This window comes from Kogia breviceps, chromosome 18, assembly GCF_026419965.1.
Source record: "Kogia breviceps isolate mKogBre1 chromosome 18, mKogBre1 haplotype 1, whole genome shotgun sequence".
In the NCBI taxonomy this organism is placed as follows: Eukaryota; Metazoa; Chordata; class Mammalia; order Artiodactyla; family Physeteridae; genus Kogia; species Kogia breviceps.
In genome coordinates, this window is record NC_081327.1 from 10,704,685 (window position 1) to 10,728,365 (window position 23,681).

General features: G+C 56.7%; 4 protein-coding genes across 10 annotated transcripts in view; 3 read left to right on the forward strand and 1 right to left on the reverse strand.

Annotated features, from left to right (window-relative positions):
- Positions 1 to 224: 224 nt before the first annotated feature.
- PAFAH1B3 (platelet activating factor acetylhydrolase 1b catalytic subunit 3) lies at positions 225 to 2,938 on the reverse strand. Its single transcript, XM_059045363.2, has 5 exons — positions 2,408 to 2,938; positions 2,023 to 2,112; positions 1,224 to 1,340; positions 1,023 to 1,145; positions 225 to 556 (listed from the first exon to the last, which is right to left on the reverse strand). Exons 1-5 carry the CDS (start codon positions 2,483 to 2,485, stop codon positions 266 to 268), a joined length of 699 nt encoding a protein of 232 aa, XP_058901346.1. The 5' UTR covers positions 2,486 to 2,938; the 3' UTR covers positions 225 to 265.
- PRR19 (proline rich 19) lies at positions 2,898 to 6,777 on the forward strand. The gene is made up of 3 exons (XM_059045361.2): positions 2,898 to 2,929; positions 5,524 to 6,148; positions 6,235 to 6,777. The coding sequence occupies exons 2-3, from the start codon at positions 5,530 to 5,532 to the stop codon at positions 6,705 to 6,707; spliced, it is 1,092 nt and encodes a 363-aa protein (XP_058901344.1). The 5' UTR covers positions 2,898 to 2,929; positions 5,524 to 5,529; the 3' UTR covers positions 6,708 to 6,777.
- Positions 6,778 to 8,608: 1,831 nt separating this feature from the next.
- TMEM145 (transmembrane protein 145) lies at positions 8,609 to 17,204 on the forward strand. Of its 6 annotated transcripts, none has more exons than XM_059045343.2 (15): positions 8,609 to 8,999; positions 9,775 to 9,849; positions 9,966 to 10,043; positions 10,126 to 10,212; positions 10,305 to 10,406; positions 10,510 to 10,594; positions 10,701 to 10,772; positions 10,887 to 10,955; positions 11,283 to 11,363; positions 11,452 to 11,530; positions 11,678 to 11,771; positions 12,524 to 12,696; positions 13,568 to 13,688; positions 15,720 to 15,926; positions 16,400 to 17,204. In XM_059045343.2, the coding sequence occupies exons 1-15, from the start codon at positions 8,877 to 8,879 to the stop codon at positions 16,646 to 16,648; spliced, it is 1,695 nt and encodes a 564-aa protein (XP_058901326.1). In that variant the 5' UTR covers positions 8,609 to 8,876; the 3' UTR covers positions 16,649 to 17,204. The 6 variants fall into 6 exon arrangements, with proteins under 6 accessions (XP_058901326.1, XP_058901325.1, XP_066874548.1 ...); XM_067018448.1 differs by having other exon boundaries at positions 8,806 to 8,999; positions 10,286 to 10,406; XM_059045342.2 differs by lacking the exon at positions 16,400 to 17,204 and having other exon boundaries at positions 8,777 to 8,999; positions 15,720 to 16,357.
- Positions 17,205 to 17,645: 441 nt separating this feature from the next.
- Positions 17,646 to 23,681, forward strand: part of MEGF8 (multiple EGF like domains 8) — a 43,149-nt gene continuing 37,113 nt past the window's right edge. Inside the window, exons 1-2 of one of the 2 annotated variants that reach the window (XM_059045293.2) lie at positions 17,646 to 18,536; positions 23,295 to 23,458. In XM_059045293.2, the coding sequence (XP_058901276.1) occupies positions 18,350 to 18,536; positions 23,295 to 23,458 (351 nt within the window). In that variant the 5' untranslated portion in view covers positions 17,646 to 18,349. The remainder of the gene's footprint in view (positions 18,537 to 23,294; positions 23,459 to 23,681) is intronic. The other variant, XM_067020419.1, reaches the window with a different exon arrangement.

Genomic DNA, 23,681 nt, shown 5'->3' on the forward strand with positions numbered 1-23,681 from the left:
ATCCTATAGGGCCATGTTAGCAAACCAGTTTCACTTTGTGTTTTACTGATTGGCCGTGCCTGCCTGGAGCACCACTGCGATGAGAGAAATCTGCCTGACTCTACAAGAGCCAGAGTATCTTGATGGATTGGTACAGCCTGCCTTGGGCAGAGCTGCAGGGTCACAGCCGTTGGAGTTGAGATTCAGGTACCCAGACGGGCTTGGCCGTAAAGCAGAGAATGGGAGACTGAAGAATGAGAATTTAATGTTGCAGGAAGGCAGATGCTTAGGGTGTGGGTTCTGGCAGGGGAGCACCACCCTGTCCCTGGTCTTGGGCGAGCAGACGCAGAAGCAGGGAGTGCAGGGTCCGGCAAACAGGTGTGTACCCCAGCCGGCTGAGATGCAGGTAATCATACATGTCATGGTGGCTTATGGTACCATCTGAGTGCACAAAGCCAGGGTCTGCGTCCAGGAAGTGCGCCCGTGGGTGGCCAGCCAGCGCTGCCCGTACCAGCTCATTCACCTGTCGGTTTTTCTCGCGCAGTGGGTTAGGGTGCTGGCCCCGAGGAAGCAGGCCCTGAGGAAGGCAAGAAGAGTTGTGAGGAGGCATCCTACCAGCCTCCGGGTATCCTGTTCCCTGTGCCAAACTGTCCTCCACCCCCCACCAGTTAAGTCCCCAGCTGCAGAATACACTAGGGATGGGAAGATGACGGTCTGAGACCTTCCTGTAGAAGTGAGACCTTCTAGAAGTGACGGAGGCAATATTAACCATGGGAATGCCTGACAGCTTTTGGCTATTTAAGTGTCTTGAATTTCTCAACACCCTGAGAATCTCTAGCAGTCTCTGGGGCAAAAGGGGCTAACTGGTCCCCGAACATGTCCTTAACCACAGCCCCTCTGATGGGTGTAGCAAGCTTCACCATGAGATTTTGCCTTCCACCACTGCTCTGTGCTAAGCTGCCCAGAACCGTGCAGCTGTGGCTACACCTGAAGGGGTCCCAGAACACTGCCGTTCTTCCTTTCCCACCCTCCCACTCTCTCACCAGCACCACGACCCGGGCCTGGGGCTGCCTCTGGTTCACCAGTTGCACGATGGCCTTGATGCCTCCAGCCACCTGCTCTGCGGTGTGCCCGTGGTTATTGGTACCCACCCAGACCACCACAATCTGTGGAAAGAGAGGCATGAAGCAGTGGTGAGGGGGCAGGCTAAGGGTGCTCTAGCTACCCACCCAAGCCCTGCTCACCTTAGGCCGGATGTGTTCTAGCTCCCCGTTCTCCAGACGCCACAGCACGTGCTGCGTGTTGTCACCGCCAATGCCAAAGTTAAGTGCATGAAGAGGGGAAAAGAGCTCCCGCCAGATCTGTGGGCAAGAAGTGGTGTGGGCACGGGGCACTGTCAGCACGGACCACCACCCTCTATCCAAAGGTTAACCAAATGTCATCATGGAAGAGCCTTGCTTTATGGAAACAGTCTGGTTAAATCTCACCTTGAGCAAACCCCAATATGGTCAAACCTCACTTTATGCAAACCCGTTACAGTCTCACTTTCACAAAACCCCATGGAAGCAGGACTCCCTTCACGGAAGCCTATTCTACTTGAGCCAGGCATCGAACCAGCAGCATTCCAGTTGAACCTCACTTTGAGGAAAGCCATGGTTTAACGTCGCTTAATGGCAAGATATCATAATTGAGCCCCCTTAGGAGAGACCTATTACCGTTGACCTTCACTTTGTGGAAATAACTACAGCTTTGTGGGAATCCATTAGGGCTGGGCACTAGTTTAAGCAAACAAAGAGCCTCATCCTAGGCAATCTTGCACGAAGCCTCATTTGAAGCCTCACTACACACAAACCCAGTATGACAAAGCCAGGGCACACACTTCCTTCTCAGTAGAATGTGGCACATTATACTCAGATTCCGGGTGCCCGGCGCTACCTGAGGCTATTTCGGGTACCCCATACACCGCCTGGCCTGGGCTCTGGTCCAGGTCTGTCAGTGAGGGCACAGGCCTGGTTGGGGCAGGAAGAGAGGGACGGGCCTCACCTCGCACTGGTGCATTAGCTGGACTAAGGAGTCCCCGATGAAGACGACTTCGGGTTCTTTATCTTTGCTGTCGGCTACGAACCGATGGTGCTTCGGGGACGTAAAGGGGGAGTCAATGGCACGCGCGCTGCTTGGGCCCGCCCCACCCCGCTTCCTTAGGCGGCACCACGCCAACTGTCCTCAGTTTCCCAATCTGGTAGTGAGAGCGGCGCAAACCAGCTACTCTCTCAGAGCCTTCCCCGCCGCCACCGCCGCCACCGCCGCCACCGCCGCCACCGCCGCCACCGCCGCCACCGCCCCCACCGCCCCCACCGCCCCCACCGCCCCCACCGCCCCCACCGCCCCCAGCCCCGGACTCCAGAGTATCGCGGGCGGGGTCGCTCACCAGGGACATCCAGCGCCCGTCGCCCTGCACGTCCTGCACCGGCGTGGGCTTGCTGGCTGGGTTCTCTTCTCCACTCATCTTGGCGCCGCGGCTCCAGCAGGATGAGCGAGCGCGGTCAGCCGGGGAGTGTTCCCGGAGGAGGGGGTGCCGCCACGCCCACCCCTACCCCTCAGGCAACAATGGACTGTCCCGAAGCCCGCACTCCAGCGGAGGGCGCGGTCGATCCCGGGCGCCGCCTCCTCTCCCGGGCGGAAACCTTCACTTAGAGGCCTTGCTTCCCCCACGGCGGCCGCGCAGTGGGCTCGTCCGGCGCTTCCTGCCCGGGCAGCTCACTCTCCGGCAGCGGCGGCGGCACGGGGCGTGGGGCGAGGCGAGACCATCCAGCACCCGTGGAGGGGAGAAGGGAGAAACCACCCTACCGTGAAAGCAGAGTGGGGAAAATCTAGCGCCCTTCCTCGGGGGAAGAAACCACTTGCTGTAGGGCGAGAAACGTGTGGAAGGAACCACCTACTGTGTGTGGGGGTGTGTGTCTGTGTGTCTCATTCACGTGGTGGTAGGGGAGTGAGTGGACGAGTCCATGCTTGGATCCTTGAGGGGGTGGCTCAAACGCACCTGGCAAGGAAGGGACGCTCCCATTTTCTTCTGACGTGGGGGAGAGAAAAGGAGGATGGAAATGTGAAAATTAGAGGCTCAGCTGTAAGGAGACACTCACGCCAAGGCAGTGCCAGGATTTTAGTGAGCCTATCTGCTCATGGGCCTCCCCTGTTCAAATTATGCCAGTTTTTGTGGTATAATTTCTAAACTATATGTCTTTGCATTACAGACATTACCCTGCAAAGACGGTAGTAGAAGATGCAGAAAGATAAAGGAAATTAGAGATGCTGCAAGGCCCAAGTCCAGCTTGGAGCCCCTCCCGCGCAGCTCATCTTACAGATCTGTGGCTTCTGCTCCCCTCCCTAAACCTTTGGCTGACCACAACTTCAGTTGGGTGTGTCTGAGCTCCAAAACCTACATCCACAGCCAAGGCCACCTAAGGTCGCTGTCCCCCACGTCCTGACCAAAATTAATCTCAGTCCTCAAGTCTTCCCAGATCTCCCTATTCTGGGGGAACAGGTGGGGGGTCCCACACCACCCTCAAAGTCCTGGTCATATTCCTGTAGCTCCACTCCCAAATGGTATCTTCCTATCTATTCATTCCTTCTAGGTAGGTTTATACTGAGATATAGAGATGAATCTTATTTATTGTGTTTGTGTTTTGCCTCAATCCACTTGCCTGGAACGGGGCCTGATTCACAGTATTAATACCAAGTACTATCTATGGCTGTTCACAAGTACTTGCTGAATGAGTATTAAAGGGATGGGTCAGATCCTGGCCTTGTCCCAGCGTGTTGGGGGAGGCAGATCCAGACTCAAATCTGAGAGAGGGATCAAGGTTGTGATTAAGGAATGCACAGGGGACCTCTGTGGGAGAAGAAAGAGAAGGACTCAGGGTGAGGGATTTCCTAGAAGGAGTAGTATCTAAGGAGTTAGGCTTTGAAAGATAGTGAAAGTTGGGCAAGCAACATTACCAGGTAATATAGAATATAGCTTATTACGGTATGGGGAATACCGTGGCATACCTTGATTTGAAACTCTTAGGGGGGAGTTCACTGGTGGCCTAATGGTTAGGATTCTGGGCTTTCACTGCTGTGGGCCGGGGTCCAATCCCTGGTCAGGAAACTGAGATCCCGCAAGCCACGCGGCCAAAAAAAAAAAAAAAAAAAGTCTGAGGGGACAAGTGTAGTGACAAACAAAATTTACAGGCATCCATTCACCAAGCGCTGTTTTCAAATTGTATGTTGGCTCATTTCATACTTACAGCAGTTATAAGGAGAAGATACCAACTCCTTTTTACAGATTATGAAACTGAAGCTCTGAGCAGTTACATACTTTTCCGAGGTCACAGAGCTCAAATGTGCCTGGGCATTTGAACCTAGGTACTGTAGCTCTGGAGCCTAGCTCTAAATGACGACACTATACTGACTCTCTAGGGATAAAGCCTGTGACTGCTTGGAGACTGGCTGTGTGTAGAAGATACCGTAGCCCTTCTCCCGCTTGGCTTCGCCTACATCTCCGCGCTCCAGAGAGAAAGTTCGCGATAGAAGTCTAAACCAATCAGCATTGAGGAAGGGGGCGGGCCTAGTGGACCTCACAGCCAATTGGTGGATAGGAGGTGCCTAAGGACAAATGAAAGAGGTTTCCTAATGTGAGGTCGGAAGGGGCGGGGCTATAACCTTCACTCTGGGCAGCTGGCACGTGCCCCTGTGCCTCTTGGGATGGGGGTGGGGAGCCAAAGGGCGTGGGAGGGGCACGCGCATGCGTGCTTGCACGCACGAGGCCCTGTGTGAGGCCCGGAAGAGCATCAGGTGCGTCGAGAGCTAGGGTCATCGCGGAAAAGAAGCCATTGTACCCCACAGCCACGTGGAGTGGGCGGGGGCGGGCGGGGTTCGTTAGGGGCAGGAGAAGGTGAGGTGCCTTTCCCCTTCCCTGCCCCCACCAACTGTACCCGTTTCCCTACCTCATCTGCACCACACAGGCTTGTTTCCTACCCCCTTCTACGACCAGGCCCCAGTCCCTGATAGCTCCTCTGTTGCCCTTTTTGTCCTCCCGAGTTATTCTCTGTTTCTCCAACTAACATTCTCTTTCCTGCCTTTCTCTCTCTACCATCTCTCTCCCCTTTCTGCCTTCTGCAGTACCTCCTCTACCCCTGGATTTCTCCTCTGTCCAAAGTCCCTTTCTGGTTCACCAGATCCCTCCAATATCATGATCCCTTTCCCATCCCCCATTTTTTAGCTATTTCTTCATATCCCTGTTCTCTCTAACTCTTTCTCTATCCCCTGATAAATCTTCCCGTTCAGGATGACTCCCTTGACCTCATCCTACTGCTATGACTCTGCCTTTTTTTCTGACCTTACCCTGACCAAGCCTTTTCCAGTTGCTCTCTACCAATCCCTTTGTCTCATCTTGTGTCTCTAAATAGTACTTCCAGCTCACCCCAAACCATCTCTTCTCACTACTCATTTCTAGGTCTTTGACTTGCCTGCCTGCTGATGACCACCCTGTCTTTTATCTTCCAGGGCACCATGGACCCCAGGGGGCCAGCCCCCAAGCCTTTCCAGCGGCCTGAGAAACCTGGTCGTGTCCGCCGTCGGAAGACCAGGCGGGAGCTTAACAAGACCCTGGTGGGCAGTCGCCGGCCATTGGCCCATCGGGATCCTGCTGTGGCCAGTCGGGATCCACATGTGGTCCTCCAGAATTCTGTGGCGCCTGCTGCCCCCAAGCTCGTGGTCATAACCCAGGGGCGCTTGAGCCGGGAGCACCGGGGTCTCTTCAACCACGAGGTGAAATCTCTGGACGTGGCACGGCTGCTTAGCAGTGGGTCCCTGGAGTCAGGCACCCCTGCACTCCCCACCAAGTCCTCCCCAAGCCCAGGCAGGGCCCAAGAACCAGCCCCACCGTCAAGGGGCAAGGAAAACCAAGTGCCTGGAGCCTCGGGCCCAGGCCCACCCAGTCCCCCCCAGCTCCCTGGCTTGGGGCAGCTGCTGGGGGAGCTGCAGTGCCAGCTGATTCTGCCACAGGCCTTCCCCAGGAGGAACCTAGTACAAGAGGCCAGGGATGCCATCGTGGGCACCTTACAGGCCTGCCATGGCTGCGTGCCTGACCTTACTTTGGTGCTCCGGGGCTGCCAGCCACACTTGCCAGGTGAGCTCACCTCCTGCCCCCTGAGCTTCCTTTTCTTTTGTCTGCTGTATCTCAGCTGTGCCCCATGCTTCTTTCCTCTGTGCCAGGGACCAAGCCTAGGGGCCCTGAGAGACAAAGGATGACACCCTCCTGGATCAACAGCCCTGAGGAGGCCCCAGGGGAGGGGAGGCAGAGAAGGCGAGAGGGGACAAAGGAGCTCACCTTCGGGGTGCCTCACACCTCCAGCACTCCTACTGTGTACCAGGTGAACCTGGCACCACCTAAAGGTCCCTGGCCACCCCCATTGTCCTCGTTGCCTTCACCATCTGGGGCAGCCTGCGGCCCCCCAACAGCCTTTGATCTGCTGAAAAGCATCTGGCTGGTAGACACACCTCCCCCTCCCCGGCCCTGGGGAATTGGCCCACCACAACCCCTGCCTCAGCCACCATCACCCTTGTTGTCCCGAACCTCTGCCCTGGACTGGAGCCCCAGCCCCCCTGCCCCACTGCCCAGCCTCTCCTGGGTGGTGGCCCGGAGCAGCCCAGAGGCCTGGTGCTTTCCACCCATGAGACTGTACTGAGCAGGCTGAGGCTGGGTTGGGGGAAGGAATCCCATACTCTGATCACTTCAATAAAGTACCTTCCTCATGATCCTCTTGGTTTTTAGTGAGTGGCTGGCCCAGGAGAGCAGCTTTTCCTAGGTCTGAGTTCTGGGTCCAGGGTGGAGTGGAAGGTACTGTCACTTGTCACCTTCCTAGGGCCCAGGCGTCTTCAGTCAGTCTGACATCCACCCTGGTGGGCAGGGTGAGGCCAACTATGTGCTGGACTCTGAGCTCTGATAATGCTGGGGCTCCAGAGTGAGTGAGGCTGAGGCTGTGTCCCCAGGGGACTCCCAGTACAGTGGTGAACACAGACAGTTTCAGCCCTAGTGGTTGCATCTGGGAGAGAGAGAGGTGCAGGGGCTGAGGGAGTCCAAGGAGGGAGTCATGACTCTGCCCTGCTGATGAGGGTGTTGACATAAGACCCTTGTATTTTTTAAGTTTGGTAGAAACTTGCTAGTAGAGAAGGAAAAGAATATTTCAGACAATCTAGAAATGCTCTTCTGTGGAACAGCATGTGCAAGGCCTGGAGGAGGGCAAATAGGGGATGTGGGACCATTTTCATTCAGCCTGTATCTCTAGGCCATGCTGGGATCTAGAGTGAGTCACATCTGGGCTCTGCCTGTGAGAGGCTTCTGGTCTGATGGGCATAGGAACAGTGTGTGTGCAGGATCTGGGCAGTAATGGCACATGAAGCCTGGATATGGCGACAGACTTTTTTCTTTGGGCTACAGTATATTTAACGTTTTAGAATCAGTTATCTACTGTTACAAACCAGTGTGTTTGATTTGAAAAAAAAAATTCTGGCTTCTCTCTCAAAAGAAAAAAAGAAAGAGAAGAGAGAAAGGAAGGAGAGAAGGAAGGAAGGAGGGAGGGGAGGGGAGAGGGGAGGGGAGGGGAGAGGGGAGGGGAGGGGAGGGGGGAGGGGAGGGGGGAGGGGAGGAGGGAGGAGGGGGGAGGAGGGGGAGGAGGGGGAGGGGGGAGGGAGGAGAGGGAGAGGGGGGAGGGAGGAGAGGGAGAGAGGGGAGGAGAGGGAGGGAGGGAGGGGAGGGGAGGGAGGGAGGAAGGAAAGAAACCTGGCAGCAGACCTACTATCCCTCCTGTCAACAACTGGCTGAAGCCAAGTAGCAGAGGCTCCTTTTTTGTGGGGTCCACACTCTCCTTTGAAAGCATTTCACACACTTAACGTTTCCTGCTTGGCCTCCTGACTTAGAAAGTTTTTTTAAATGATATTTTGAGGAGCAGCAGATTTTCTGCAGTGGAGGGGGAGGGATGAAGCTGGAAATGTGTTGGAATCTGATCAGGAAAATGAAGCTGAGGGGCTTGTACTGTGCTCTGTAAAGCTTTTCCAGGGCTCCCCATTGCCCACAGGGAAACCATAAAGTCAGTACCAGGGTGTAGGGGACTGGACTGGGAGGTCACACAGCTGTGACTTGGCTGAGGTTTTATGGGAAGGAAGTAGCAATGCTGGGATTTGAGCCCAAGCAGTTGATTTTAGAGTCTGCTTGTGGGTTTCTCACAATACCACCTCTTCTGCCTCACAGCAGCTGGTTTCCGACCCTGGTAAGCAGTGACAGGGCAGGGTCAGGCAGCAGGGTGTAGTGGTTGTGGCTGAGGGCTCTCTGCCACCTCGGAGCTGTGTGACCCAAAACAAGTGGTTTGCCTACTCTGTGTCTCTGTAGGCACTTCACAGAGTGCATGGGATTTGTGGTGGTCACAGCTGGTGATGGCTGTTATGGGGGCGGGGATGGGCAGTCAAAGAGCAGTTTGGGGACTAAACTGGGGGAGGTCAGGACAGAGCTGGGGCCTGGGGGTTGTGAGCCATCCTGAGATGGCAGTCTGGAGGAGGATACTCGGCTTGGGGTAATGTGAGTTCACTTTAGGACACGGGGAGCTGGAGGTACCAAGGAGATTCCCAGAGGGGAGGACTGAGGCTGCGGAGGCGTGGAGAGGATGGGAAAGGGGCGTCCCCTCCCACGGGGATTGGGAAGGGTCCAGGCCGGGTCATCCTGGAGGAGGGGGCAGGGAACGCGGCTCCCAGCGGCCCCTTTAATCGGGGGCGCGCGCCAGCCGGCCCGCGCGCTCTCGCCGCCGTCGCCGGGCCGGAGTGGGAGCCGGAGCTGAGCCCGAGCTGGGGCCGGAGCGGGTGGAATGGAGCCCCCGCGCGCGCCCGCTCTGCGCCGCCTGCTGCTGCCGCCGCTGCTACTCCTGCTGCTGCCACTGCCCCCCCGCGCCCGGGCCAAGTATGTGAGGGGCAACCTCAGCTCCAAGGAGGTGAGCGCGGCGGGCCTTTCCCTGCCACCCGCCGGGCCCCCGAGGGACGAGAGGGAGAGGAGGGGGCAGGTCCCGCCCCGCCCCCTGCCGCCTCTCCCGGGCGGTCCCTGAGTGCTGCGCGGGGGGTGGGGTGGGGTGGGGGGTGGGCAGGCACAGTGCGGGACTGAGTCTGGGTTGAGGCTGAGGGGGGCCATTGGGTCGAGAGGAGACTCGGGGATTATAGGAGGGACATTGAGGTCAGAGTTGGGCGAGGAGGAGGGCCGGGCTGGGAGTCGGAGTTTGGGGTGGGGGTGGGGGACGCCGAGGTGGTGCTGAAGGGACAGCACTTTTCACTGCGCATTGAGCCTGAGTTCACACTCCTGTTCAGGACCAGGAGAGGGCCGTTTGGAATACTCCCCAGCACCTAATCGTCTCTGGGACCACCGTGAGGGCATGTGTGGATAATTAGGGGAATGGGATGGTATCCCTGATACAAGGTGTCCAGGATGGGGATGTGGCCCTCCAGGGTCTTTCTCAGGCGCCTGGCAAATGGGAGAAGTGTTTGAAAGGAGGGGAAGAAACTTGAGGCGGGGGGGGGGGGGGGCACCTGAAGGAGGAATCCTGGAACCAAGGTGAAAGGATCACAGAAGAATTTTGGAGGTGACTTGGTCCCCTTATGCTTCTTGGGAAACCAGGTATTCCAGGGTAGGGAAGAAAAGTTGGGGGGGGCTGTCTATGGAGTCGAGGAGAGTTCTCAAGGGACTCAGAAGAGGGTCTGAGTGGGCCCCTTTTCCAGGACTGGGTGTTCCTGACGAGATTTTGCTTCCTCTCGGATTACGGCCGACTGGACTTCCGTTTCCGATACCCTGAGGTGAGCCTTCCCCAAGCACTCACCATGCTAAGGCTGGATGCTCCCTTGGCTTCCCAAGGCAAGGGTTACCCCAGCTCCCTATGCTCCCCCAACCCCCAAAATCTTTGGGTCTGCAGGCCAAGTGCTGTCAGAACATCCTCCTCTATTTCGACGACCCATCCCAGTGGCCAGCCGTGTACAAGGCAGGGGACAAGGTGAAGTCTGTGAGGAGGGTGTAGGGGAGGGGGGATAAGGTCGAAGCTAGCCAAGGGGTGACCATGGCCCTGCCTCCCCTAGGACTGCCTGGCCAAGGAGTCAGTGATCAGGCCAGAGAACAACCAGGTCATCAACCTCACCACCCAGTATGCCTGGTCAGGCTGTCAGGTATGGGCCCAGCCTGGGGGAATGGGCAGGTGCTGGAGGTCAAGGGCCAGGGGGAGGCACAGGCAGGCTTCAGCCTTCTTGCTCCTCCCCAGGTGGTGTCAGAGGAGGGAATGCGCTACCTGAGCTGCTCTAGCGGCCGCAGCTTCCGCTCAGTGCGTGAAAGGTGGTGGTACATTGCACTCAGCAAGTGTGGGGTAAGGGGCTGGGCCGGCCACTGGGGACTGCCTTCTCCTCCCTGCCTTCCTGCCGACCCCCTCCCTGCCCAGGGCCTCCCTTAGGCCTCCACACTCCCCACAGGGAGATGGGCTGCAGCTGGAGTATGAGATGGTCCTCACCAATGGCAAGTCCTTCTGGACACGGCATTTCTCTGCTGATGAGTTTGGTGAGCATATGGGGACCCAGGATCTTTTGTGGGAACCCAGAGCTGGGAACCTGTTGAGGGACACCCATCCTGACTGCACAGTTTCCTCCTTCCACCAAATTGGCAGGGATCCTGGAGACAGATGTGACTTTCCTTCTCATCTTCATCCTCATCTTCTTCCTCTCCTGTTACTTTGCATGTGAGTCCAGCACATGGGGTGGAGGGGAGAGATGGGGGAGGGGAAACAAGGTTGGAGGAGATGAGCTGCTCTCCCTTCCTGTCTGTGTACAGCTTTCCCCTACCCTCCTTCCAGATTTGCTGAAAGGTCGTCAGTTGCTGCACACGACTTATAAAATGTTCATGGCTGCAGCAGGAGTGGAGGGTGAGGTTTAGAGTATTCCAACTTTTGAGTTCTGTGGGACAAGGGCCTTAGGGCTCACATACCTGGGCCTAAGCAGGGAGGGGTGGGGCACCTGGACTCCTGGGTCCTGGGAGAGGAGGGGCTGGGGGCCTGGACTCCTGGGTCAGAGGGAGGAGGGGTCTGGGGCCTGGACTCCAGAGTTTCCTAGGAGGTCAGTGGGAATAAAGGGTCTAGAATCCTGATGGGGGTGAAGAAAGGGTTTTGGTCATCTGGATCATAGTGGTAGGGAACAGTGACGCCCTAAAGCTGCTTTCTGTCCTTTCCTCTCTCTGCCCATCCTCCCCTCAGTCCTGAGCCTCCTGTTCTTCTGCATCTACTGGGGCCAATATGCCACTGATGGCATTGGCAATGAGAGTCTGAAGATCTTGGGTGAGAATGAAGTGGGCCCGGGAGGGTGCTGGGGCTCCTCTCCAGTTTGAGCCCTGTGTCTGAGCTGCCCTCTCCTCCCTCCTACCAGCCAAGCTGCTCTTCTCCTCCAGCTTCCTCATCTTCCTGCTGATGCTCATCCTCCTGGGGAAGGGATTCACGGTGACACGGTGCCCAGGCTGGGGCGGGAGGGACCACTGTGTGTGGGGGGGTGGCTGGGCTAGGGAGCAGGGCAGAGATTGGGCTGGGGGGGTGGCTGCCCCCTCCTCTCTTGACGGCCCCCACCCCTGCTGTCCCCCCTCACGGCCTGCCGCCAGGGGCCGCATCAGCCACTCGGGCTCGGTGAAGCTGTCTGTCTACATGACTCTGTACACCCTCACCCACGTGGTGCTGCTCATCTACGAGGCCCAGGTGAGTCCTGCCTGCCACTGCTCAGGCTCTGCCCCGTCCTCCTCGCCCTCAAAGCTTTTGGTGGCCTCTTCCACCTGTCTGCTAGCCCTTCCCCACATCGCGCTCTTCCTGGCTCTCTCCCTCCCGCTCTGTGGTTTTCCGCCTTTCCATCTGTCTAAGTGCATTCCTCCCCGCTTCACCATCTCTGAGTAGCTCTCTTCCTCCTCCCTCTGTCTCTCACTGTCTGTCACATTTAATGCTCAGTGTCGTGATTAAGTTCAGGAGTCACACAGACCTGGATTCCGCTCTGGTTCTCCCACTTCCCAGCTGGCTAACCTTGGCTGATGGCCCCCATCTCTGGGCCTGTTTCCTCTTCTGTAAAATTAGGAGGCTCTTACCTACCCCAGGAGACTTCTCTAAGGCTTTATATCACCTTGACTTTGGCCGAAAGTCTTCCTGCTTAGCCTCAGTTTCCCCTTCTGTGAAGTGGGGTGAAAATAAGACCTACTTCATCAAGTTAATGCAAATGGAAAAGCTTACACATGGTGCTGTTTAGCCCCCTGTGTTGGGCCCATGGTAGCAAGATATATTCTCTATCTTTTTGCCCTCTCTCTCTACTTCTATATGCCTTCATCTCTATCTCTCATTCTCCTGCTGCTGCTTTTGTCCTGACCAAGTACCTCTGCCCCCTGGGTACCTGAGGGTGGGGTCTGGGGTCCCTGTGTGGAGGGTTGGAGACCAGGGCTATGACCAGCCTTCTCCCTTGGGTCCAGTTCTTTGACCCGGGCCAGGTACTGTACACGTATGAGTCGCCAGCGGGCTACGGGCTCATCGGGCTACAGGTGGCAGCTTACGTGTGGTTCTGCTATGCCGTGCTCATCTCCTTGCGCCACTTCCCAGAGAAGCAGCCCTTTTATGTGCCCTTCTTTGCTGCCTACACCCTCTGGTGAGACGTGCTGGGGCCCCAACTTGTCCCTGCCTTCCCCGGCTTCCCAGAAATGGCTGTTCCCAACTCAAACCCTCCTCTTGGAGGCAGATGGGCTTTCAAGTTAGGCAGCTGTCACCAGAGTCTGCCACTTACTCACTTTGAACCTGGAAAGAATTACTTTCCCAAAGTGAAAAAAAGAGTGCCTCAGGTTACTTGCCCATAACGAAATGTTGTCAGGGGTATCTCCTGCAAAGGGTTATCTTGAGCTTGCATAGGGCAACAGATGAGGGCTTCGAGTCTGGCACATAGTAAATGTCCAATAAAAGCTAGTTGTGATATTTTTTATTCAACATAACACAGCAGTAAAATAGATGGATTCTAAGCCAGATTGCCTGGGTTTAGACCCAGTTCTGAAGCTTGTAAACTGTGTGACCTTACACGAGTCAATTAAATTCTCTCTGCCTCGGCTTCCTCACCTGTTTAATGGGGATGGAAGTTGTACCTGCCTCATAGAGTCACTGTGAGAGTTAGATGAGCGTATATATGTGAAATGCTTAGAAACAGGTCTGGCATGCAGTAAGTCCTTAATTGTTTTTATCATATGTTAATTCATTCATCAAACATCTATAGATTTCCTATCAGGTGCCAGGATTGGGGTGGGATAGAACTGAGTTAAATTCAACCTACTCCTTGCCCCCCGCCCCCAAATTTCCCATGCCAGTGGGATTCCTGTCTCCTTTTAACCTCTGGCTTCTGAAGGTCACACTGGCTTCCCTCCAGTTTGGGACCCACCGGGGACCTATGTGTGTGCATAGCAGGGTATTTGGGCCCATGGGGTGGGGTGGAAGGCAGGGACAGTGTCTCTACAGACCCAATACCTCCCCTTCAGGTTCTTTGCAGTTCCGGTCATGGCCCTGATCGCCAACTTTGGGATCCCCAAGTGGGCCCGGGAGAAGATTGTCAATGGCATCCAGCTGGGGATCCATTTGTATGCCCACGGCGTGTTCCTGGTGAGGCTGGGCTTGCAGTTGGGGATGGGAAACCAATGGGTGGAGGATGCATGAGGCTCTCCACACCTGAGCTGCCTGAACCTTCTGTTCTGAGCTCTTGATCCGTTTCCGTCACTTCATCCCTTTAGTCATTCAATGGACACTTATTGAGAGCCTGCTGGGTTCTGGCAGGCTGTTCCACTGTATCCCCCAGAGTCCACCCTCTTCTATGCCTCTCTCCCACTTTTGTGTCCTGGTCTCTTTCCCCAACCCCACCCTCTTTCTTTGCCCCCCTCCCCATTTCCATCCTGACCCTGTGTCCCTAGACTCTCACTCTTCCCTTCTGTATCCCCACTGCCTTCCCTAAGCCCCTTGGTATCTTCTCCCCCCTCCCCCCCACATTCTTCCATCTCTGCTGCTCTATCACAGGAAGAAGCAACTGGGGTGGGTCAGGCTGGGGCTTCAGGGGGCCTACATCTGAATGGCAGCAGAGGGTTTGAGCACCAGACCTCTTCTTTGCCTTGGTTTACATCCTATCTGGCCTTCTGGCTGACAGTTCTATCCATCCATCCATCCATCCATCCATCCACCATTCAACGGACAACTGTCTCGAACCAGCCTCTGTTTCATGCTGGGAACACTCACGTGCATTTATTTCGTCCTCTTGTTTAATTGGCAGAGCAACCCCAGACAGGATGGATAACCATCACTGAACCCACTATACAGAGAGGGGAAGCTAAAGCCCAGAGGAGGGAGGTGACTTGCCAGGCTCCATGGCCTTTGGTGGTCGGGGGCAGGGGGACTTTGAACCCAATCCTTCTCCAGCAGACACAAGATCTGGCATAAGAAGGAATCACACAGGGAAATAGGCATTGCTGAAGACCCCGGCTCCTGGCTCAAGGGGTCCACCATGTATTCTTTGCAGGGAATATACTGAGCCACTGAGGGAGGGGGCCAGGTCCTGCATGTTCTACCCTAGAACCTTAGGTACAGACTCACTTTCCCGGGACAGTCCCTCTTGAGGCCTCTGTTCCAGGAAGTCACAAAGGGACAGAGAGAGGAGAAATGCTGAGAACCCACCATGTGCCAGGCTCTGCACCAGTGGTTTTCATTTCCACCCTCTCTTCATCTTTCCAAGTAGGCACTGTAACCCCTTTTCTGCAGTGAGGCTCTGGGAATTTAATCAATGTGCCCCAGATCCCACACTCAGTGAGCTGTGGGGCTGGGAGGTGGGGTGCCCTTTCTGTTATACTTCACCTTCAACCAGTTTCCTTCCTAAAAATGCTCATGTTAGCTCAGCACAGCTCCACCTCTGGCACTCTGCTGTTCTTCGGTTTCAGCTCCTTGTTCACTTATTCAGCAACTACCTTAGAGGGACTGTGCTGGGATCCCGTGTTTCAGTGCTAGGGTCACACCCGATCCCTGCCCTCATGGCCTGCCAGCTAATTCAGGAGACATCTCTGCATTCAACCAATATTTATTGAGAGTTTGTATGTGTCAGGCACTGTTCTAAAGGTATTGGGGATTCAGCAGGGAAGAGAACAGTCAAGTACCTGCCCTCATGGAGCTAACATTCTAGAGTCAGTTGCTGTTCAATTGAACTTTCTGTGTTTATGAAAATATTCTACAATCTGTGCTGTCCCATACAATAGCTACTAACCACATGTGGCTATTGAGCACTTAAATGTGGCTAGTGTGACTGAGAAATGAAAGTTTTAGTTTAATTTTGATTAATTTAAATTTAAATAGCCACATATAGCTAGTAGCTATCATACTAGACAGAGTAGGACGCTGAAGCTTAACTTTTCAGTGATAACTGGCTGATCAGGGCTCTGATGGAGGAAGCATCGGCAGAGTAGTAAGAGTTGTGATGGACGGGAAAGGTTAGAGCCCAGGGCACTGCGAGAGCTCAGAGGAGGCGCCTAATCCAGTTGAAGGGTTTCAGGGAAGTGGGGATGTCAAGTGAAGGGGAATCCTCAGGGCCTCATGTTTATGGAGGCAGCCTGAGGCCTGGACAGTCCTTCTCCAACCTAAGCCTGCCCTTCGCCCCAGATCATGACACGCCCTTCGGCGGCCAACAAGAACTTCCCGTACCACGTGCGCACGTCGCAGATCGCCTCGGCCGGAGCCCCAGGCCCCGGAGGAAGCCAATCCGCAGACAAGGCCTTCCCGCAGCACGTCTACGGGAACGTGACGTTCATCAGCGACTCGGTGCCCAACTTCACGGAGCTCTTCTCCATCCCCCCGCCCACCTCCTGCGTAAGCCCCGCGGCCCCGGCGCCGGAGGAGCTGCTGGTGCCGCCCCTGGAGTACTTGACCCCGCTCCCGGCCCCTCCACCGCCCTCCACGTACAGGCGCCTGAGCCCACCCCCTGCCTTTCGCACCCCCAGCGCCCCAACGCCGCGCCGCGACCGTCCCCCGGCGCCCGCGCCCACCTTGCCGGACTGGGTCCTGGCGCTGTTGCGTACGCCCCCTCGGACACCCCGCGCGGTGCCCCCTCCGCCGGCGGCCTTCCGCGGTTCTCCCCCGCCTCCCCGGCCGCCGCCGGAGTTCGCCCGGCGCACCCCGACGCCGCCCCTTGAGTACCTGGCCCCACTGTCCAGGCGCCCCTGACTGACACCTGCGCCCACACCTCGGGAGGGGGGATCATCGGGGGAAGAGGGACGGGCCTTCGGGGCCGCATCTGCCCCCCGTGGGTCCTGGACGGCCTCTGACCCTGACCCCCCTCCCAGGCCGGGAAGCAGGTGGAGGAGACAGCGGTGGCGGCGGCGGTGGCCCCGAGGGGCCGCGTGGTGACCATGGCCGAGTCGGGCGCGGCCTCCCCGCCCCCTTCCGCTCGGTTCCCCAAGGCGGCCGACCCGAGCTGGGATGGCCCGACACCGCCCTACCAGCCGCTCATGCCCCAGACAGCGGCGCCGCACACCGGCTTCACCGAATACTTCAGCATGCACACGGCCGGGGGCACCGCACCCCCGGTCTGAGCACCCCTGCCCGCCCCTGCCCCATGGGCCGCGCGCCGGGCCCCGGCCGGGCTCCGGATCCCCGCTCTATCCCGGCCCCAGGGCTCTGCCAACCCCGGCCTTCCCAAACCTCCCCACCCCGCGCGCCCAGGTAGGGGTGCGTAGTGTCCCGCTCCCGCCCCTTCCCCCGAATCTTGTGCCAAACGGTCCCGCGGGAGCCGCTCTCCCCGTCCCCTCCCTCAGCCCCTGCCCCGAGCGGCACCGGATTCTGGGCTCCCGCTGTTCCGTGACCTCCGGCCCCCTGGCCCCCTCCGAGACCTCTGATCCCGCCGGACCCCGGAACACCAGTGACGATCGCCGGGACCCTGCCTGTGACTCTCCAGGACTCCGCGACCCCGAGCCACCGCTCCCGGGACGAATGTTGTGAAGCTAGTCTCAACTCATACCTTCCCTTGGGATCTCTGTGACCTAGGACCCGTATTCTGTCCACCCTATCTCCATCCCGGAGGCCCTCCCTCAGGTCCTTGGCAGAAAGACTTTTTTCCCCTTCTTGCCAAAAATAAAGAGGATTCGTTGAGTTTTTATCTTTAAGGTGGGCTGTTTTACATCTTGACAGTGCTCAGAGACGGGGCTGAGCAAGAACTGTTCCAGGCTCGGGACCTCAGTGCACCCAACTGTGAAATGTTATCTTGGGAAGGGCCTGCATAACCTGACCTTTTGTTGACCCAGAATCTGGGAGCCCTAAAAATATGAATCATCATCTAGCAGAGTCCTCTTATTGTACGGCTTCTTTATTTTTACCTTCTCTTCCCCAGTTAGAGGTAGAGGCGCCCTCCAGTGGCCGACGCTTCGCTCAGCCACCTGCGCCGGGAGTTCGGGTTACGATTTTAGCACTGCGCATGTATGATTCTCACTTCGCCAGCCAAGGAGGTCACTACTGCGCATGTGTTTAGGAACAAATGGGCGGGGAAGTTTCCGGAAGTCTCTCTCTGTGGAGGGGTGGGATTGGGTGTCCCGCAGTCCTCCCAGGGCCGCTCTGACCTGCGTCTCCGCGACTCTCGCCTCCTCTCCGTCCTCCCTCCCATCGCGGCCGCTCGGCCCCCGCCCTCTCGCCCTCCAAGCGGGTCTTCCTGGGGCCGCTCTGGCCCGAGCGTCCCTTCATCTTTCTGATCTGGCTCATCCGGCTCGGAAGGGAGGCGCGGGGGGTGAGCAAGGGACTTCGTGTGTGGTGTCCAGGCCTGAGCCCCTGAAGACTGACTCTGCCCTGGGCACCCGCTCGCGCCCCGCCCCTGGCTGGAGGGGGGGGGGGTGTCTCTCCCGGAGGACCTTCCTGCCCCCGCCGAGCTGTAGAGCCCTTCGCCCACTGGGGACCCAGTGGTCTATAAGGTCCATTTCGGCCTGCAGCGGTCCGTTTATGGGGTCTGCCAGCGTATGGGGGCCCATGTCTATAAGGGACTCCCGTGGCCCCTAGGGGTCTGCCCCGTACGTAACGACCCCATTTACAGGGTTTTCCATGGATGTATAAGGGCCCACCCCTCGGTTTCCAGAGCCCATCAACAGCGGCGGTTCCCTTCGCGGGGACAGCGACTTCTGGACCTCCCTGGTCTACAAGGCCATGTCCCATCTATAGAGGTCGCATTCGCAGGTCTTCAAACTGGGTGGAGGGGCTTCTCCGGGTCTTTAGGACCCGTCCCTCTGTAAGGGTCAGTGCTGGAGGCAGCGATGGCCCTGGGCCGGGCTCTGGCTGCGGCGCTGGCTCTATCTTTGGCCGTGCTGGGGCCACTGTCCCCTGGGGCCCGGGCAGGGGACTGCAAGGGACAGCGGCAAGTGCTGCGGGAGGCGCCAGGCTTCGTGACAGATGGTGCGGGCAACTACAGCGTCAATGGCAATTGCGAGTGGCTCATCGAGGGTGAGTGGGGCCGTGTGGGTCACACCCTGGCTGGTGCGCTAATTCATTCATTTGTGCAGTCTTGCATCCACTCACCATGTTCCCAGAACCGGTTCTGGTGCAGGCCCTTTGCTCTAAAATGCAGCCAGCCTAGGCCTTGCTTTGGAAGGCCTTGAAGTCTGATGAGGGAGTTGCACCCAGACCCAGATGGACAATTACAAGCTAGAAGCATCAGTGAGGGGTATTCTGAGTAACTGTTAGAAACTCAGGCTCTGAGCCCAGCCACCTGGCCTCAAATTTGGGTTCCACTTCTTACTAGCTTTGTGAATTTGGGCAGGTGGCTTCTTTCCTCTGAGGTTTGGCTTTCCCTCCCTGCAAGTGTGGATAGTAATAGTACTCCCCTCATAGGGCTGTTGGACTTAAATGAGAACAGGTATTTACTGTGCCTGGCACATAATAAGTGCCCAGTAAATGGTCTTAGGATAATTAGTGTTGTCCTTTTTAAAGTACTTCAATAAAAGGATTTATTTCAGTCATTCATGTGCCAGATATTGCCTCTGGGACATAGCAGAGACCTCCACAGCCCCAGCAATCCCCGATGACTTGGGGCTTGGAATCCAGTGGGGGAGGCAAACAGACAGTCCAGTCCAGAGTGGTAGGGGCTGTGATGGAGGAACCCCACGGGCCTTGGGAGCCCAGAGGAGGTGCCTGACCTGTTGGGTGGGAGAGAGCAGAGAAGGCTTCCTGGAGGAGATGTCTGAGCTGAGACCTAAAGGACCAATAGGAATCAGCCAGGAGGAGGAGAAAGTCATTCCAGGAAGCGGGAACAGCCTGTGCAAAGGCCCCATCTCTACGCTCCTGGGCTCCCAGTCTAGTGGGGGAAACAAACCCACCCCCAGGGAGTGGGAATCCCAGAGATGACATTTGACTTAGCCTGGGCTATACCTGAGACCAGAGGCATGTGCAGGAGAGAGCAAAAGGGCATTCCAGGTAAGGACAATAGCCTGTGCAAAGGCCTGGAAACAGGAGGATATGATGCTTTTGAGGAACTAGAAACCTGGATGCTAGGATACAGAATCCAAGAAGACAAACAATGAGCCAGAGGCTGGAGGGTTGGGAGGAAGCAGGTGGTGTAGGACCGTGTGATTTTTGAGCTGTGTCCTGAGGGCAATAGGGAGGTGGAAGAGAAATCCAAGGCAGTGGCTGGAGAAGTCCAGGAAGGCTCCCTTGGCTGGCCTCCAGGGAGAGGTGGGAGTCCCCCAGAGGAGGTCCTGGGTAAAGGGCAGAGGTGTGACAGGGTCTGGATCGTGCAGGACCTTCTTTTGCAGCCTTTGGAGCTTGGTCTTTGTCTGGGGACACTGGTCATCCATGGAAGGTTTTGAGCAGGGGAAAGACATGATTTAATTTACGTTTTAGAAGATCTCTATGGCTGTTGTGTGGGGTATGGATGAAGCATGTCTTTGGGGGATGAGTGTGTTTGTACCCAGCTTGGGGGCCATTCCTGTCTAGGGGGTGAGAAGAGAATGGGAAGTGTGTGTATGTGTTACGGGTATAAATCGTTCTCCGGCCTTTAAGAGCTCCAGCCTGGTTGGGGATGGACACAGACATTCAGCCCGGGGGGTGCTCAGGGTTGAGACCGAAGGAGGTGCAGGGTTGGGTAGTCGGGCCTAGGGCAGTGATAAGACTCTGCTGGGGGTCGCAGAGGAGGAGCCACCAGAGCCGTGTTCTGAAACATACATAGGAGTTTACTGGGTGAGAAAAGGGAACAGCCTCTAGGAAGACAAAAGAGGGGCTGGTGGGTCTCAGGAGCCATGTCTAGGCTTGTCTGGTCTGGCTAAACTGTTGGCTGGGAGGAGCGGAGGCCACCAGAAGGAGGGGAAGAAGGGCCTTGAATGTCACGCTGAGCAGCTTGACTTTTCTCTTGGGATTGATGGGGAACCAAAGGGGGATTTTGAGCAGGAGAGGGGCATCGCTCTCAGGCTGGGTGGGGGGTGGACTGGAGACTTGGTGTGCTAGTCTTGTGGGAGAGGATGAGTTCTGAACTGGGGCAGGAACTAAGGGGGTGGAGAGGCACGGAGAACCCTGAGAGATTTGTGAAGTTTCACCAATGAGACTTGGGGGACCGACTGGCTGCATGTTGGGGTAAGAAGGAGTCCAGGAGACTTCTGGACCCCCCTTGAGCTCCCATCCTTCCCAATGTCCATCACCTCTAAGAACCAACATGCTCCCCCATCTATTAAAAAATAAGCAAGTGGTCCACTTACTTTTGTACCGTGTTCACACTTCATTGTGCCCAGTCCTCATAACATCCTCGTGAATAAGAGGCACATGCCTTTGAAAAGCAGGGGCATTTAGGATCAGATCTCTGTCCAGGATGGCTTGGGGGTTAGGCCCATGTTGGGCAGAAATAGGAGGACTTGAACTTAAGGTGGAACTTGGGGAAGGCAGATGGTGAGCCGGCCCCTGGTGGGCACTTGGCAAACATGTGCTTGTTGTGATTCTAGGAACCGAGCTTTATAGTTTGGTCGAGGCTGGTAAGATTCTGGGAGGTCTGGTTGCCTGGCCTGGCCGAATTGTTCTTCTGTGTTCTCCAGACCACAGCTCGGGGTCTATGTGTGATGTTCTTGGGGGCTCTGGCCAGAGCCTGAGGGAGAGCTGCCAACTTCAGTATTCTGTCTTGTGCATCTCTTCCTTCCTTCATCCAGTATTTCCTGAGCCCTTGCTCAATACCAGGCCCTGTACTGGGCAGTGTCGGGGAGGGATCCCCGAGATGAGTAGGCCCAGGCCATGTCCTATGGGCCTCCTTAGGCTGCAGGGGAGACACACCTGGACACAAGTGGTCCTGGCCCAGAGGAATGAAGGTCGTATTGGAAAGTGAGAACCTAGAGGGGCACCTGACCCAGCCAGGGGGCATCAGGGAAGGCTTCTTGAAGAAGGTGGGGAAGTTTGCTGGCAGGAAGGGAGAATGTGCTCTGGACAGAGAGAGGAACTTCTGCACAGGCCCAGCTCCTGATAGAGCTGTAAGCTGTGGGGTGATGTGAGACAAGTTGAGACTCCAAACACCAGGTTAGGGAGCTGGACTTTCTCCTGGAGATGGTGGGGAGCCATGGAGGGCTTTTGAGCAGGGGAGGGTAAGGGCCATAAGGGCCAGATGTCAAGCTGGGGAGATCCCTCGGGGACCCATGTCAGAACAGGCCAGGAGGCCAGGAAGGAGACTGAATCAGTGGTCCTGGTGAGGGAGGACAAGGCCCGGGCTGGCTTGTTAAGAGTCACCATCTGGGATCTTCATACCAGCCTTGGTGGCTGAGGAGAAGTATCCCCATTTTACATCAAGGAAACTGAGGCCCAGAGAGCCCATGGAACTGGCCCAAGATCACACAGCTCGTGAATAGTGGAAGAGCATCTCTGGCATGCAGATGGGTGTACTGAGGAGCATGGGTAGAGGGGCTGGCCTAGGGTCAGGAGCAGAGCTGGAACCCAGGTCTCCTGGTCTCCCTGGCCCACAAGCCTTCCCTGAGCCCCTAGTGGGAGATGTGGGATGAGAGAACCTTTTGCAACCAGGACCTGGCAGAGAGCAAGAAGAGTGACAGTGCTAGGAGTAGTAGCATTATGAAGTGCTAGGCCCTATCGTAAGCACTCTAGGTGCATTATCCATTATGGCCTCCCATGTGGTCGCAGTCAGACCAGTGGGGACTGCAGTCATCTGAACACTCACCTGGGCCGGGCATCCAAGAAGGCTCCCTCACAGGGCTGGCAGTTGATGCTGGCTGTCAGCTGGAAGCTCAGCTGGGGTGACAGCTGGGACGCCTACACATGGCCCCTCCATGTGACTTTGGCTTTTCATAGCGTGACAGCTGGATTCTGAGAAGGAGTATTCCACGAGGCCCAGGTAAAAATTGCAGGCTTCCTCTGATCTAGCCTTGGAAGTCCCAGAGCATCCTTTCTGGTTTGTATTGGCCAAGCTAGTCTCTGAGGTTCTTCCCAGATACAAGGGGCCGGGAGTCAGCCATCATCTCTTGATGGGATTAGTGGCCAAGAAGTTTGAATCGACCAGAGTGATTATATCCCCATTTTACAGATGAAGAAACAGATCCAGAGAGGTTAGCTGACTTGCCCAAGGTCACACAGCTAGTGGCTAGTAAGTGGCAGAGCCAAGATTGGAGCCCAGGCAGTCTGGCTCCAGAGTCTGTGCCCTTAGCTACTATTGAATACAATAAACAGAGAGAAGAGACCCTGGGTGGGGGCAGAGAGGAGCTGTGGTGCTCCAAGTTTCAGTCTTTGGCCAGGGGGAAGAAAGGGACCTCTTCCCTGAGAGCTCTGTTGAGTCTGGAACAGAGGACCCTCACGGAGGCCCTTTTCCATCTGGGAGTATGCCTCTCTGCTCACGCCTGGATTGACCCTCAGGCTTGGGCATGTCTGAGGCTCAAGAATAAATGGGAAGTTCTGTGTGACCACTGGGATGGGGCTCCTCTCTCTGCACTTCAGTTTCCCCATCTGAATAGTTAGCGGTGTTCAGCCTGATCTCAGGGGTCCTTTCCAGGGATGATACTGTACTGTAATTTCTTCTTTGAGCTTCTGTCCTTCATGCTGTCGCAGCTCTGACCTCCCTGGGCTGTGAGCCTGGGAGCCCCTTGAAGGCAAGTCCCAGGTCTGACACTCATCTTTGGGCCCCCATCCCAGCGTTACGAGGAGCAGGGCTTGGTGTTTGTTGGGGGGCTGCATGGAGGCATGGGGAGAGGGTCCACATCTGAGCCTGGCCCACCTGTTCTCACGGTTCAGCCCCGAGCTCCCAGTACCGGATCCTGCTGGACTTCCTTTTCCTGGACACAGAATGCACGTATGACTACCTGTTCGTGTATGATGGTGACTCCCCCCGCGGGCCCCTGCTTGCCAGTCTCAGTGGGAGCACCCGGCCTCCGCCCATTGAGGCTTCCTCGGGCAAGGTTGGTGGGGCCCGGCTGCGGGGCTGTGGCTGGGGCATCTGAGTGGAGTGTGCAGGACGGGGGTAGATACACAGCACAGAGGGAAACAAAAGGCGGGGGGACTTGACATCATTCAGAAGGATACAGGGACAAAGAAAGGTGGAGAGAGACAAAGAAAGGAGATGGGGACCCCAGGGTGGGGTGGGGGCAGGAGTGGACCCCCTCCCTGTCCAGCCCCAGAGCC